This window comes from Vipera berus, assembly GCF_964194415.1.
Source record: "Vipera berus genome assembly, chromosome: 16".
NCBI classification, from domain to species: domain Eukaryota; kingdom Metazoa; phylum Chordata; class Lepidosauria; order Squamata; family Viperidae; genus Vipera; species Vipera berus.
Window position 1 is genome coordinate 8,571,407 of NC_138219.1, and position 15,315 is coordinate 8,586,721.

At 49.0% G+C, this 15,315-nt stretch overlaps 2 protein-coding genes across 4 annotated transcripts in view; one reads left to right on the forward strand and one right to left on the reverse strand.

Moving 5' to 3' along the window:
* S100A1 (S100 calcium binding protein A1) overlaps positions 1–14,990 on the forward strand; it is a 72,023-nt gene extending 57,033 nt beyond the window's left edge. For 2 of the 3 annotated variants that reach the window (XM_081340945.1, XM_081340947.1), the window contains 3 exons: positions 5,831–5,915; positions 13,846–13,994; positions 14,649–14,990. In XM_081340945.1, coding sequence (XP_081197071.1) covers positions 13,854–13,994; positions 14,649–14,792 — 285 coding nt within the window. In that variant the 5' untranslated portion in view covers positions 5,831–5,915; positions 13,846–13,853 and the 3' untranslated portion in view covers positions 14,793–14,990. Of the gene's footprint in view, positions 1–5,830; positions 5,916–7,652; positions 7,693–13,845; positions 13,995–14,648 lie in introns of those variants that run through there. The other variant, XM_081340946.1, reaches the window with a different exon arrangement.
* LOC308675150 (protein S100-A13-like) lies at positions 1,801–4,593 on the reverse strand. The gene is made up of 3 exons (XM_081340166.1): positions 4,362–4,593; positions 3,122–3,316; positions 1,801–2,079 (listed from the first exon to the last, which is right to left on the reverse strand). Exons 2-3 carry the CDS (start codon positions 3,272–3,274, stop codon positions 1,942–1,944), a joined length of 291 nt encoding a protein of 96 aa, XP_081196292.1. The 5' UTR covers positions 3,275–3,316; positions 4,362–4,593; the 3' UTR covers positions 1,801–1,941.
* Positions 14,991–15,315: the final 325 nt, after the last annotated feature.

The following is a 15,315-nucleotide window of genomic DNA, read 5'->3' on the forward strand; positions in this document are numbered from 1 at the left end:
ACAATGCCACGCTCACTCTTCAGGAAAACTTTGCAGAAAAAGGAGAGAGAAAAATATGCCAGCCTCCCCCCCACACCTCTCTTCCCGCAGCCCCACAGCCACTCACCTCAACCTCGGTCCCTTGCAAAGGGATCCTCCAGGTGGGAAGGTGTGGGGAGCCTTTTATAGGGCCAGGATCGGGAAGTGGGGAAGGGATGGTCAAGTGCAATGCTTGGTTTGTCATTCCACAACCCATTACTCACAGCCTTCTCTCCTCCCCACTTGGCAAGCCTTCTCCAAGCCTTTTCTTTGCAAACTGCTGATTCCAAACTAGAGTGGCCGGGGCTTAAAAAATACATCCTTCCTCCCCATCCACACCCCACTGCACCCCAAAAACGCCACCCTGCAGGACAAAATTGGATCTTGTGCAGCGGGCAAACCGACGCATAATGGGGCAATTTGTGCGAGTCCTTTGCAACCCTGGTACGGAGCGTCCCGTAGACGGTAAAGTGTGTTTCGTTTTTCCAGACAGTTCGGAATCCTCTCTGGTTTGGCACAGGGAACCAGGAAGGTGAGATGAGTCTTGTTTTCAGCCTGGGGGAGAGACAGGATGTCCCAGCTGGTGGGGTTTGGCCAGGCAAACTGTTGGCTGTTTCCCAATTATTGGGGCCTGATCGAAACTTTCCCAACCTCCTTGAGCAAAATCAAGTTGGCTTCCTCATGTTCGGGGAAACGCACAAAGCTGGACCTGATTTAGCCAGGCTTAAATGTGGCTTGAGAAGGGAAGGGAAGGGAATAGGAGAAAGGGAAGGAGGGATGGAAGGAAGGAAGGAAATAAATGGAACAATGTAGGAAAGGGAAGGGAAGTGGGTTTAGGGGAAAGGGGAAAGAATGATGAAAAAAGGAAAAGGGGAAAGATGGAAGGAAGGGAATAGGGATGGAGGAGAAAAAGAAGGGAGGAGGGAAGAATAGGAAGGGAGGAGGAAGGAAGGGAAAGGAAAGGAGAAGGAGAAGGAGAGGAAAGGAAAGGAGAATTAGGCTGCGTTGGGCAGCTCCAAATGCGATGCAAAAGACAGGCCGCATTTCCGATATAAAACTCTTCAGATATAAAACTTTACTGATATAAAGCCTGGCTCCAGAATGATCCTGGCAGCAGATCCGACTTACATTTGCCCTCTGGAGGGACTAAAGTGAATTTAAACTTTTTCAGTTGCCCTTGATCTGATTTGGGGACAAAGGAGAAAGAGAGGAGAAGAAAACCACACCAGTCCATCTCTGCGTTTGTATTCTCACATGCAATGGAAGGGGGGGGGAGGAGGATCAGTTTCCATCCGTTGCTTCTCGTCCTGCCTTGAGGTGCTTTGGAGAACGGGTGGACCCCCCTCTTCTTTGGGGAAGCCCCTCAAATATGGGAAGACTGCTATTATGTCCCCCCCCCGTCCTCTTCTTTAAACCAGCCACGCTCCATTCCTACAACCGTTCTTCGTAGGTTTTATCCTCCAGGCCTCTAATCATCCCAGTTGCTCTTCTAGTGAGCAGCCACGCTCCATTCCTGCAACCGTTCTTGCTTCATTTTTCTCCTCCAGTTGTTCTAACCTAGCAACTGTGTGTTGTGGGGCCTGGAAAACCTTGAAACTGGAATGCAGTATTCCTGGGCATCAGATCCTGGCTTCACTTTGGCAGGGATCTGTCCCCCCCCCCCCCCACTCCTGTTTCTTTTGCACAGACACACAGACACACACATGTTCCCACGTAAACCCACACTTTTCTTTCTGGTTTGACCATCGAATGCTTGAAAACCACCCATCTGGAATGCGGAGATTTATTTGAACTTTAGAAGCTACAAGAGGGTTTGTGAGTCTCAAAGTCTTGAGGTCTTCCTGGTGGTGCGGTTTCCTGGCCCCGCCCTTTCTCCCGAAATCCCCACGCTTGACACGCAGTCCACACCCACCACCCCATCTACTACTTCTTCTTCCCCACTTTCTCTCTCTTGATCTCCTTGGCCAGCTCCCCAATCAGCCGCCAGTATTCTCCGAATTTCAGCTCCTTGTCGTTGTTCACGTCCAAGCTTCTCATCTTCTCGTCCAGGTCCCCGACGTTCTTCAAAAACAAAGAAAGAAAAAAAGGCATAGAGGGGGAGAATTTTTTTTTTTTTTTAAAGGAAACAATTTCCCTTGTCAAGAAAGAGCGGCACTGCGGATACTCGGTGCAGAGAGACAAACCCGACAATGGAAGGATTAGGGGAAAAAAGAGGGTGGAGAAAAATATTTCAGTAGAATATTTTCTGCTGTTCTCGACTTACGAACACGGCTGAGCCCAACTTTTCTGTTGCTAAGCGAGATATTATTATTATTAATAATAATAATAATAATAATAATAATAATAATAATAATAATAATATAATAATAATAATAATAATAATAATAATAATAATAATAATAATAATAATAATAATAATAATAATAATAATAAAGTCGGAAGGGACCTTGGAGGTCATCTAGTCCAACCCCCTGCTCAGGCAGGAAACCCTATACCATTTCGGACAAATGGCTGTCCAGTCTCTTCTTTAAAAACCTCCAGTGTTGGAGCAGTCACGGCTTCTGGAGGCAGGTGGTTCCGCTGATTAGTCGTTCTAACTATCAGAACAATTAATGTTTGTTTAATTGTTTAACTTTGCCACCTTTCTCGCCACGGTTGTGAAGTGAATCGCTGCAGTCATTAAGTCAATAGCACGGCGGGGAAACGAATCCGGCTTCCCCATTGATGCTGCTGGTCAGAAGGGTCCCCAAAGGGGATCGCGTGACACCCCCCCTCCCCCCGGGGGGGACCCTGCAACCATCATCTGTACAATCCCCTTGGGCGACCTTCAGACAAGCCAAGTCAGTGGGGAAAGCCAAGTTCACTTAACGACCGGCTGAGTAATTTAACGACTGCGAAGATTCGGTTAACCAGCCACCAGGCGGGCCTGGCATTTCCACCTGGGGGCGAAACTCCTAAACCTGGGGAGGGGGGAGGCTCAGCTGGTTTTGCACCCAGAACATCTGTGGTTTCGCCGGTGACATCTGTTTTGGGGGGGGACACAGTGGGTGCTTGTCTCCCACTCCCACCCCCGTTTCCCGCCCCCTCCCCTGGCCCTGCCCACCTTCATGAGGTTGGGGAGCTGCAGGGCGACCAGCTCTTTAAACTCGCCGGCGGTGAGGGTGGCCTTGTTGCCCTCCTGTGCGGCATAGGTGAAGAAGACCTGGATAATTTTGTGCAGGGCCGTCTCCAGCTCCGTCAGCTCGCTGCTGGCCATGGCGAGGGAGGGTGGTTCGTCTTCCGTCCAGGGGGAGGCAGGCTGCCAGAGAAGAGGAATGTGGGGGGGGGGGGAGAAAGGGTGGGGGGGTGATGCAGAAGAAATCCCTGGGGGCGTATTTGGTGGAGACAGCTTTGGAAAGCAAGCGGTCCCAGGAGATGCAGGAAATTCCTCGGCTTATGGCCGCAGATGGGAGTGGCAGGTCTGTCACTAAGGGAGGGGGTTGTTAAGAGATCCTGAATATATTTAATCTGAAATCCGTCTTAAATGGATTTCCTTCCTTCCTTCCTTCCTTCCTTCCTTCCTTCCTTCCTTTCCTTCCTTCCTTCCTTCTTTCTTTCTTTCTTTCTTTCTTTCTTTCTTTCTTTCTTTCTTTCTTTCTTTCTTTCCTTTCTTTCTTTCTTTCTTTCTTTCTTTCTTTCTTTCTTTCTTTCTTTCTTTCTTTCTTTCTTTCTTTCCTTCCTTCCTTCCTTCCTTCCTTCCTTCCTTCCTTCTCTTTCTTTCTTTCTTTCTTAGTTTCTTTCTTTGCTTCCTTCCTTCCTTCCTTCCTTCCTTCTTTCTTTCATCATCCATCCATCCATCCATTTTCTAATGTATCTAATTTATTTTCTAACCTATCTACCAATCCAATTTTTATCTATCTGCTAATCTATCTTTATTCAGTCTGCACATTTACTAATCTTTTTTGTCCCTTCTTTCCTTCCTTCCTTCCTTCCTTCCTTCCTTCCTTCCTTCCTTCCTTCCTTCCTTCCTTCCTTCCTTCCTTCCCTTTCTGTCTCTTTCTCTCTCCTTCTTTCTTTCTTTTTCTTTCTCTCTCTCTCTTTCTCTTTCTTTCTTCCCACCATAACTATTTACCTTGGGCCTCTGTCTGTCTGTCTTTCACACCCCAGGAAAGAGTCATGGATCCTAAATGTTCATTCACGGCTTGGGCAATGCCAGGCCCAGCTCCCCTCCTTTTCCCCAGGCCCAACCCACCCTCTGAGCAAAGGAAAACTTTGCAGAAAAAGGAGAAAAAATATATCTATATATATATACCAGCCTCCCCCCCCCGCCACACCTCCCTTCCCGCGGCCCCACAGCCACTTACCCCCAACCTTGGTCCTTTGCAAAGGGATCGTCCAGGTGGGAAGGTGTGGGGAGCGTTTTATACGGCCGGGATCGGAGGTGGGGGAGTGATGGTCATTTGGGGGATTGGATTTCTCTTTCCACTCTCCGTTGCTCCCAGCCTGCTGTCTCTCCTCCCCTCTTGGCAAGCCTTCCCCAAGCCTTTTCACCCACAAACAGCGTTTTCTTTGGAAACTCTGGATTCCAAACCAGAGTGGTCAGCGTTTAAAATAAATCCTCTCTGCCACCTCTCCTTTCCCCCCCCCCAAAAAAATCAACCCACCCACCCTGGAGAACAAAACTGGACCTTATGCGGCCGGACAAACAGGCACATAAGGGGGCATTTGTGTGCGATGTTTGCAACCCTGGGACGGAGCGTCCCGTAGACAGGAAAGTGTGTTTCATTTTTTCCCCCCAACAGATGGGAATTCTCTCTAGTTTGGCACGGGGGGGGGGGGGAACCAGGAAGGAGAGATGACTCTTGTTTTTAGCCTGGGGGAGAGACAGGATGTCCCAGCTGGTGGGGTTGGGCCAGGCAACCCCCTGTTCCCAAATTATTTGGAGCCTGATTGAAAGTTTCCCAACTTTTCCTTGAGCAAAATCAAGGGCGTTTCCTGACGTTCAAAAGCTGGAGCTGATTTAGCCAGGCTTAAATGTGGTTTAGGAAGGGAAGGGCAAAGGAAAAATGAGGAGGGAGGGAGGGAGGGAGGGAGGAAAGAAAAAAAAGAAGAAAATAAAGGGAGCAAAGTAGGGAAGGGAAGGGAAGTGGGGAAAGGGGAAAGAGAGTAAATGGATGGAAAAAGGTAAGGAAGGGAAGGGGAAGGATGGATGGATGGATGGATGGGAGGAAGGAAGGGAATAGGGATGGAGGAGAAAAAGAAGGGAGGGAGGGAAGAATAGGAATGGAGGAGAAAGGAAGGGAAAGGAAAGGAAAAGAAAGGAAAGGAGAAGGAGAGGAGAGGAAAGGAAAGGAGAATTAGGTTGCATTGGGCAGCTCCAATACGATGCAAAAAACAGGCCCCATTTCCGATATAAAACTCTTCAGATATAAAACTTTACTGATATAAAGCCTGGCTCCAGAATGATCCTGGTAGCAGATCTGACTTACATTTGCCCTCTGCAGGGACTAAAGTAAATTTAAACTTTTTTCCATCTCTAGTTTTGTATTCTCGGATACAATGGAGAAGGTGGGGGAGAGGAAAAAGAAAGAAAGAAAGAAAGAAAGAAAGAAAGAAAGAAAGAAAGAAAGAAAGAAAGAGAGAGAGAGAGAGAGAGAGAGATCCTGCATGAGTTGATCTCTCAGAGAAGGGGGATCTGCTTCTGTAATCTTGCCCACCTTGTTTCAAAAAAAGTTCCCCTTTAAGACTTGCAGTTTGAAGCGGTGAGTCAGAGAGGCTGCTTTGTTAAAAAAAAATAGCATAAATTTCTCTCTCTCTCTTTTTTTTTTTTTAGCTGGCGTTTGAGAGATGAAGCATCCCTCGGTTGAGTTGGACGGCTGAGTCATCCCCCAGAAAAGCTGCCTTACTGTATGTCTCAGGTTAGTGGCAGCTCCGAGGAGCCTCCAGCCTCAGTTGCAGTCTACCTCTGAATCCGTAATCTGGAATAATTAGGCTGTTTGCACTGCAAGGGAGATTTTTGTGAGTTTCCGGTTTATTCTGATGGGGGAAATAGGAGTCTGGTTGGGTCAGAGCTAGTTTGGGGAATTCTGGGAGTTGAAGGCCACCCATTTGCAAACTCTGCCAAGGTCGAGAAAGACTGCGGTTCACTTTATTCGGCCTGCCATTTAAGAGATGCCTCCAATAAATGAACGAATGAACCTTTATTGTCAAAGTACGACCATGTATACATTGAGAGTGGCTGAGCCTCCCTTCGTGCCCCCCCCACCCGCAACTCACAGTGACACAAACCCTCCATCTTATTACACCCTGTGAGCTAATTGCACAACGCACCAACCTCGCAAGTCAATCGTGCATAAAGTTTATAAAAATTATTTCCCGTTCAAAAGCCTGACAGCCCACGGATACAATATAAGATAGATAGATAGGTGTAATTGATTGATAGTAATATAAACTAGAAAAGAAGATACTAGATAGACAGACAGAGGCATCTCACCAGAGCCTACAAGCTCACCCCCAAACCCACCTCCTCCTCCCCAACCAAAGCCCCTATTCCCCCCCCCCCAAATCCTGCATTCTGCCCCCCCCACGAGAGCCCGGCCTCCCCATTTGCGTTAGAGACCCAAAAGGGAGACAGGCCAGCTTCCGTCCCACCCAGCTCAGACTGGCGGGACCAACTGGTTTATCCTGGGCCACAGCCAGCTGCTGCAGGGGGGGATGGGCAGAGGGAGCCTCTCTGGGCTTCCAGATGTTGGGGCTTTGGAGTCCCAGAGGCAGCTGATGCTTGCCCAGGCACGCCCGCTCACCCGTGACACACCTGGCCTGCCCGCCGCTGATTTTCCCAGGCTGCCTGCCTGCCAGACACGGGCTGCGTGCCGGGGCAGGTTTGCAGGAGAAAACGTAGCCCGGGTGACTTACGAGGCAGTGCGGTCTAGTGCTTAGAGTCAAGTCTATCTAGGAATGCCAGTTGATGGCTGGAGAACCTCAGCGGGGCATGTCAAAATAACAGTTGGAGGGGACCTTGGAGGTCTTCTAGTCCAACCCCCTGGTCAAGCAGGAGACCCAACACCATTTCAGGCAATTGACCGTCCAGTCTCTTCTTAAAAGCCTCCAGTGTTGGAGCACCCACAACTTCTGGAAGCAAGTTAGTCTCTTTGGGGGGGGGGTGTCCCTAGAGAGCATTTGGCTGACCCCGCTCAGTTCTTCCTAGATGTTTCCACTGCAACCGTCATAAATGCGAGTCAGCTGCCAAGCGTCCGAATTTTGATCGCGTGACCAAGGGGATGCTGCGACGACGGCGTGAAAAACGCTCACCGGTCACTCTTTCCCGCGCCGTTGTAACCTGGGACAGTCACTTAGCGAGTGCTGTAAATCGGGGACCCCTTGTGTTTGTCCCCCTCCGTGCAGTGCAGAGGAGCAGCCCCTCCCTCGCTTTTATATTTTAGGAAACAGGTTGAACGGCGCCCTGCAGGGACCGCAGCACAATTGCGCTTTTGTGTTGTGCCGCCCGACCGCAGGAGGCAAACAAATCATCATCTGTCTCCACTGCCCGGCTTGCCAAACCCTCCCGATTGGTTGTCCCCGGTGGGGAGGGTCCGGGAAGGGTGGTCTGTGGCTTGGATTTTAGGGCAAAACTCACACCCTGTTCCTTCCATCCATCCACCCAGCCAGCCAGCCAGCCCACCACCCGCCCGTCCAGTAAGTCCTTTCCGTTTAAAGGGCAGCGAGGGTGGGGGTCGCCTAGGGGTTAGAGCCTGCAACCCTTGACATGCTTCTATCTGCTTCCCCTCTCCCTCCCCCTCAAAACCCCCCCACCCCATATTTTCCAGCTGGGCGTTGCATTTATTATTATATTAGTCAATGCAAACTTTACCAAAGATAGTTTGGGTGGGGGGGGCTGGCGGTGATGCAGAATAATTTGTCTCCTCTCCCTCCCCAACAGCATCCAAAAGTGACATTTTTAAGCTGAATTAAAACTTGCATTTTAACTGGATTTCCTCCCCCCCCCACTTTCCAAGATGGGTGGAACGTGCAAGGAGGGATTGGTGGGGGGGGGGAAGAAGAAGGTCCACCGATTCGAGAAGGGTGCGTTCACACAACCGTTGGACCTGCTTGTTGAACTGACCGGTTTGGGGAGCCAGGTTAGCATAAGATCCCTTGAGTAAGCAACGAACCCAGAGTTAACTAAGTTAGCATCCCACGCTCGGCCGCAGAAAGCAAAGCTTAACTGAGGTTTTTGAACTAACCAGGGTTAGTTTGCTGGGCAGACCCAGAATCTTGCTTTTTTTTTTTCATCGACAGAGGTCAACCTGGGAAAGCAAAAGGAATTCCTGTGCTACGCATGCAAACTTGTCTCTGTGGATTTTTATTTTTTATTTTTTTTTAAAAAAAATCACATTTTCTTTCTGTTCAGTCAGGTTGCATGACTTTAAATGGCGCTTTGCTTTCTGACTGAAAATAATGAGGTTTTTTTTTTTTTTAAAAAAGGAGACATTAACTGGTTTTAAATGAGAATTTCTCTCACTATGGAAATATATATATTCACGGTTTGGGGCTGTGGGAGAAGGGAGGGAAGGAATAAAATTGTCCATTTCCCCCCCCCCCCCCAACCTTGCCAAGTGTGCTTGCGAGTCAGCGTAATAACCAAAGGGGAAAAAACAATTTATCAAATTGTAAAAAAAAAAAGTTGTCAAATTAATTCAACAAACGATTGAAAAAAGGAAGGTGGCTTCTGACAAAGTGAGGGAGATACGTGTATGGTGTTGAATTTGTTGAATCGCGGGTGCTTGTTTGTTTTTTAAAATGATGGTTACAAAAGCCCAAGTTTCGCCATTCCCAAGCACGACTGGAATGCATGGTTTATTTATCATATATCAGCTGATACAGGCAGGAGCGCGAAGCTCTCCATTTGGCCTACGTGACATCCCCATAAGCAATTAATACTAATAACAATTACAAAGCCCCGTGTCTCCACCGAGCTTACACAGAGGTGAAAAATATTGCAGGACAGCAAAGGAACTTGGCCAACACCCCAAAAAGAGTATTTTATTTATTTATTTATTTTAATTCCATTTATATCCCGCCCTTCTCCGAAGACTCAGGGCGGCTTACAAGCTTAGCAGTAACCGTCATTCTACGTATATGCCTGCTTATTAGGGCTTTCGCCCCCCCCCCAAAGCGGCATTATTACAAAGTCAGCTTAATTGCCCCCAACAATCTGGGTCCTCATTTTACCTACCTGGGAAGGATGGAAGGCTGAGTCAACCTTGAGCCTGGTGGGACTCGAACCTGCACTAATTGCAGGCAGCTGGTGTTACTTAAGGAGGCATTAGCCCACTGCTCCACCAAGGCTCCAATATGTCAAAAAAAGTATGTCTGCGATCCTTAAGAATAAACTGCTGGAACCCCGGTTGCCAATCCAAAAAGAAAAAAAAAGAAAAAAATGGAAATATTGTCAGGATTTTTTTTTAAAAAAAGAAAAGAAATTAAATCCTACAGGTAGTCTTAGACTTACGGCCACGATTAAATTTCTGTTGTTAAGCGAGGCATCTGTTTCAGGGGGTTTTGCCCCATATTAAGACCTTTCTGGGCACCGTTGTTAAGGGAATCACCGCAGTTGTTCAGTTAGCCACGTGGTCATTAAGTGAAACTGGCTTTCCTCCCACTGACTGTGCTTGTCAGAAGGTCACAAAAAGGGGATCGCCTGCCCCCGGGATCATCTGTGACCGTCGTAAAAATGAGTCAGTGGCCGGGCGTCTGAATTTTGATCAGGTGAGATGCAGCCGCGGTCGTAAGTGTGAAAATCGGTCATAAGTCCCTTTTTCAGTGCCGTCGTAACTTTGAACGGTCACTTAAATGAACGTTGTTAAATTGAGGACTTCCTGTAAAACCGGTAAGAATCAGAACTGGCAGCCTGGGGGCTGCGTATGTCACTTTAGACCCCTATTTTAATAATTTAGGCTTATTTTGCCTCGGGGAGCCTTAAGAATAAAGTGCTGAAATCTGGAAGAAAAAAAAACCTGGAAATTTTTATTTATTTAATTTATTTATTTTAATTCCATTTATATCCCGCCCTTCTCCGAAGACTCAGGGCGGCTTACAAGCTTAGCAGTAGCCTTCATTCTATGTATATGCCTGCTTATTAGGGCTTTCACACACACCCCCAAGCGGCATTATTACAAAGCCAGCTTAATTGCCCCGGAACAACAACAACAACAACAACAACAACAATTAAACCAGTATCAGCAAACTCTGGCGAGATGCTTGTTTTACTGGGAGGGAAGGCGGGAGGATAACAAGAATAAATCCTACTTTAAAATGACCCAAGCTCAGCACAAGAAACGTGAATATCCCAGGCAGAAAAGAACCTGCTGGATTTTAAAAATAAAAATCAGATATGAAATTGACAATGAAGCTGGCTATCAATCCCGGTTTTCATTTGGCCTATTTGGCTGGGCTTGGATTTTCAAGGCTGAAAGGCGCTCGGCTGCTTTCATTTGCAACGTTTGGAAAAGTTTTGGAAAGCCTGGCCCTTCGCAATTTCGCCAGCTCTGCTCTCCGGGCCAGGGTCTTTTCTGATTTGGTGAGGGGGGGGGGTTTCAAATCCCCCAATTCTCAGTCCCGGTCCTTGCCTTGAATTGGCTCCTTTCGGCCAATTTTTTTTTCCTCCCGGCAAACTTGTTGGTGCCACCCAGCCCTGAATAGATCCTTTGTTTGGGCAGAGAGGAAAATGTTGTAAACAGCTTTTGATTGTCCGTGTGTGTGTGTGTGTGTGTGTGTGTGTGTGTGTGTGTGCCCCTTGCCCTCCCTTTCTCCGGTTTGATTCCCGGCATGCCCAACGGAATTGAAGAAAAAAGAAAGAATAAGCCACTCGCGTCCAAGATATTGGAAAATGGATCTTCCAGAACGAATACGGAACAACAAGAGTTGGAAGGGGCCTTGGAGGTCTTCTAGTCCAACCCCCTGCTCAGGCAGGAGGCCCGCTACTATTTCAGACAAGTGGCTGTCCAGTCTCTTCTTGAAAACCTCCAGTGATGGAGCACCCTCAACATCTGGAGGCAGGCTGTCCCACTGGTTAATTGTTCTCATGGTTAGGAATTCTGTCCTTCATTCCAGCTTGCTTCTCTCCTTGATTCCTGGCTTCTTGTCCTGCCTTCAGGGGCTTTGGAGAATAGCTTGACCCCTCCCCTCTTCTTTGTGGCAGCCCCTCAAAAATGGGAAGGCTGCTACCATGTTCCCCCCCCCTCGTCCTTCTTTTCATTAAAACAAACATATCCAGTTCCTGCAACCGGTCTTCATATATTTTTGTCCCCAGGCCTTTAATCGTCTTAATTTCTCTTCTCTGCACTTTCCCCCCAAAGTATCCACATCTGTTTTGTAAGGTGGGGACCAAAAGTGGATGCCGGATTCCAAGGACGCTTCATCCCATCCTGTTCAAAACCGATTTGCGGGTGATGGAGCACCCGCAATTCCGGCAGACAAGCTATTCCGACGATGAACCCTTCTCGTCCTCAGGAAATTTCTCCTTAATTCTCGATTGGGTTTCTCGGGGGAAGGCCCCCCCCGATAGGATGGTGTCCCCCCACCTCAAGCATGTTGGCAAAATTCCCAGGTCAATGCCCCCAAAAGATATATTTTGTAGAGAGGGATTTGGGATTGGTTTTTTGCCAGGCCAGATAAAGCCTTGTTGGGTAAGGCTGGGTGGCGACGGGAACATCATTCCAGATGGAGGTTTGCAGCCGTCCTGGGGGAAAAAAAACAAACGAGCAGAGCTCTACCACAAAACCGAGGTTGCACAACTCTTTCGGGGACAGGAAATGAAAGAAAGGAAAGAAATGAAAGGCCAGCAGTATTCAGACGGCTGGAATGAGGGCCCGGCCCCAGCAAATAACTGAGATTTATCGCTTGCAAAATCAAGATTTCCAGGTTGAGAGGTTGGCAGAGGCGGGCTCCCCCTGGTGGTGGATGGCTGGTGTTGCAGGCAGGGTTTTGTACAGGTTGGTTCTCAGCTTACGACCGCGATGGCGTCCCAAAATCTCTGTTGCTAAGTGAGACATTTGTGAAGGGAGTTTTGCCCCCCATTTTTACGACCTTCCTTGCCACCGTTGCTAAGGGAATCGCTGCAGTTATGGAGTTAGTCACACGGTCGTTAAAGAGAACCCGGCTCCTTTATTGAATTGGCTTGTCAGGAGGTCGCAAAAGGGGATCGCGTGACCTTGGGACTGTCATAAATGTGAGTCCGTTGCCTAGTGTCTGAATTTTGATAACGTGACTCTGGGGAATGCCGCAACAGTTGGTCGTAAATGTGAAAAACGGTCATATAAGTCCCTTTTTTCAGGACCGTCGTAACTTTGAGTGGTCACTAAATGAACTCTTGTAAGTCAAGGATGACCTGCATGTCTGTCATAATGATCCTCTTTTTGGCGCACGATTAGCCTTGCCAACAATAAAAAGGGGGGGCAGATTTGTAGGGTATTTGCGGAAGATTCTCTGTCTTAAATGTTCTTCGGCCAGTTCACAACTTGCGAAAAGTTAAAAGTGGTCGTAAGTCAAGGACGACCTGTTCTTCTGCCCGAGATGTTCTCGCAGTCATTGGCTCCGCCTCCTGATCTGCCTGTCCGCTCAAGGCTCCTCCCCCGGGTTGGCTTTCCCTTTTGGCTCCGCCTCCTAGCCTGAGGGTCCTTTCCATCTCCAAGCAAACCGATCCACAGCTCTGCTTTATGTCTGGGACTCGTTTTCGAGATCCCACCAGGAGTGGACAGAGTGGACATTGAACTGTTTTTTTGGCCCTGTTTAACCCGGGACAAAGTCAACAGCCTGATCCATAATTCATTCAGTCTCCTGCATGATTTATGCTGAAATATCCAGACCTCTTTCAAGTTCCTGTCCCGTAATGCGAACTCGGATCTTTTGCTCATCCGGGGATCCGGTTTCGCGGCACCTCCGTTCTCGTTCAGGGTGGATGGTTTTCATTCCACAAAGACGCTTTTCATCCCGGTCATCCGAGCAGCCTCTGGGGACGGTTCTGCATTGTCCGCTTGCAGCTGGCGAGAGACACTTAATCCCTCGTCTCGTATCTCGTAACGGTTACCCCTTCGGCCAGGGAGGCAGCCGTGACATCCTAAAACCTCCCTGGACACACAGGGTAGTCCTTGTCGAAACGACCGCAACGGCGCCCAACCTTTCTTTTCTTCAGGGAGACATTTGTTAAATGAGTTCTGCCCCGTTCTACGACTTTTCTTGCCACCGTTGTTAAGGGAATCACCGCAGCTGATAGGTCAGACGGTTGCAAAGCGAGTCATCTTCCCCATTGATTTTGCTTGTCAGAAGGTCGCAAAAGGGGATCGCGTGACACACACACACACACACACACACCCTCGGGACTCTGCGACCGTCCTAAATAGCACCCAGTTGCCAAGCGTCGGAATTTTGACCATGTGGATGCGGCAAGTGGCGTTAAGTGTGAAAAAATGGTCATAAGTCACTTTTTCCCAGTGCCGTTGTAACTTCGGACAGTCACAAAATGAGCGGTTGTGAATTGAGGGCTGCCTGTATCCGATTCACGTTTGAGGACGCCAAGAATATTTCTCTGATTTTGGGAGAAAGGCAACTGGGAAAATAGGGATCTCCCCAACTTGGCAGCAAAGGGAGTTACAGGGAAGTGGATGAGTGCTGTCTCTCTCTCTCTCTCTCTCTCTCTCTCTCTCCCTCTCTCTCTCTCCCTCTCTCTTTCTCTCTCTCTCCCCCTCTTTCCCTCCACGATGGTCTTTAGACAGACAAAGTCAGGATGTTTGCAATACAGGTAAGCATCCTTCAGCAAAAAACCCCCCTCCCCCGTCTCTCTCTTTGCAGGCGCTAGGATGTCGTCGCAGTTGGAGACCGCTGTGGATACCCTCATCTCGGTGTTCCACAGCTACTCCGGCAAGGAAGGGGATAAGTACAAGCTGAACAAAAAAGAAATGAAGGAATTGCTACAGAATGAACTGGGTGGTCTCTTGGAGGTAGGAGAAAATTTGTTTCCCCCTTTCCCCCCCCGCCTTTTTTCTTCGATCGATCAGAAAAAGAGATGGAAGGGACCTTGGAGGTCATCTAGTCCACCCCACCCACCCACCCACTCCTCGCTCTAGCAGGAGTCCCTACATCATTTCAGCCAAATGGCTGTCCGCTCTCTTCAACGATGGAGCACCCACAACTTCTGGAGGCAAGTTGTTCCATCCATGACTAGAACTCACAGCCACCTTCATTGGACACCATACTGGCTACCCTTCACTTTCTTTTGGGGGCTGGCTTGGATTTAGACAACAGGGTTTTTGCGAGGCCATTGACCGCTCTCCAACCGGATGGGACTGGTCAGAAAAAAAAAAGATTGAACAAGGTCAGCAAACCCGCCCAGCTTTTCCACCAGGTGAGCCAAGCCTACGATGCCCTGTGCAAAGGCAGTCGCTGGCTTCCCGTAGGGACTTCACCCAAGCTCTCGCTGCAAACCAGGGAATTCTGGGAAATAAAGGCGGGGTCCGTCACGCGCCCATTTCCCATTTTATCAAAAGGAAAAATAATAATAATAATAATTGCAAGTCAGAATCTGGGGGGGAAATGTCAGGGAGGCAGCGTGAGGGCTGGGGGATTTAAGTGGATCGCGAATCCTTCTTTTCCAGACCCAGAGAGACGCGGAGGTGGTGGACAAGATCATGCAGGACCTGGACGAGAACGGCGACGGCGAGGTGGATTTCCAGGAGTTTGTGATCCTGGTGGCTGCCTTAACCGTGGCCTGCAACCCTTTCTTTTCGGAGGGCACCTAAGCTGCGGTCGTGGGAACCCAAAGCTTGGGAGTTGGGGGGGAAGGGTCCAGGCCCCCCCCACAGCGGCTCTTTGCTGTCCCTTCGCCAGGCCTTTTCTCTCCTTGTGGCTTCTCTGCCCAGCTGGGGCGCCAGGGGAGCACCCCCCCAAAGTGCCGTGTAACCACCTGCTGAGACAGCGCTGTTTATTAAAGCCCTCTAGTGAACTGTGCACCTGGTCTGGTCTCTTGTAGGGCAGGGAGAGCGGGGTGGGGGGCTTGGGGAAGAGGGGGGGAGGCAATCCGGGGCTCTTAAAGACAAGAGAGGAGCCTGGGGGAAGCAGGGAGCTGGACCCAGGTGCCCCAGGGGGGAGTCTGGAGGGGGGTCTTGCGGGCGCACTCACAAAATGGCCCTGGGGGGGTGTTGGCCAGCTAAAAATGCAAAAACTGCACTGTTTTCCCACACTAACTAGCCGTGCTCCAAACAGGCTCTTTGGAAATCAACTCAGACGTTTAAAAGAACGGATGTTAATAATAATAATAATAAT

Bases quoted from the DNA above. Each gene is read 5' to 3' on its own strand.
- LOC308675150 (XM_081340166.1), bottom strand. From the start codon at position 3,274: ATGGCCAGCAGCGAGCTGACGGAGCTGGAGACGGCCCTGCACAAAATT. The intron at 2,080-3,121 runs GTGGGCAGGGCC...TTGTTTTTGAAG, and splicing joins AGCTCCCCAACCTCATGAAG to AACGTCGGGGACCTGGACGA.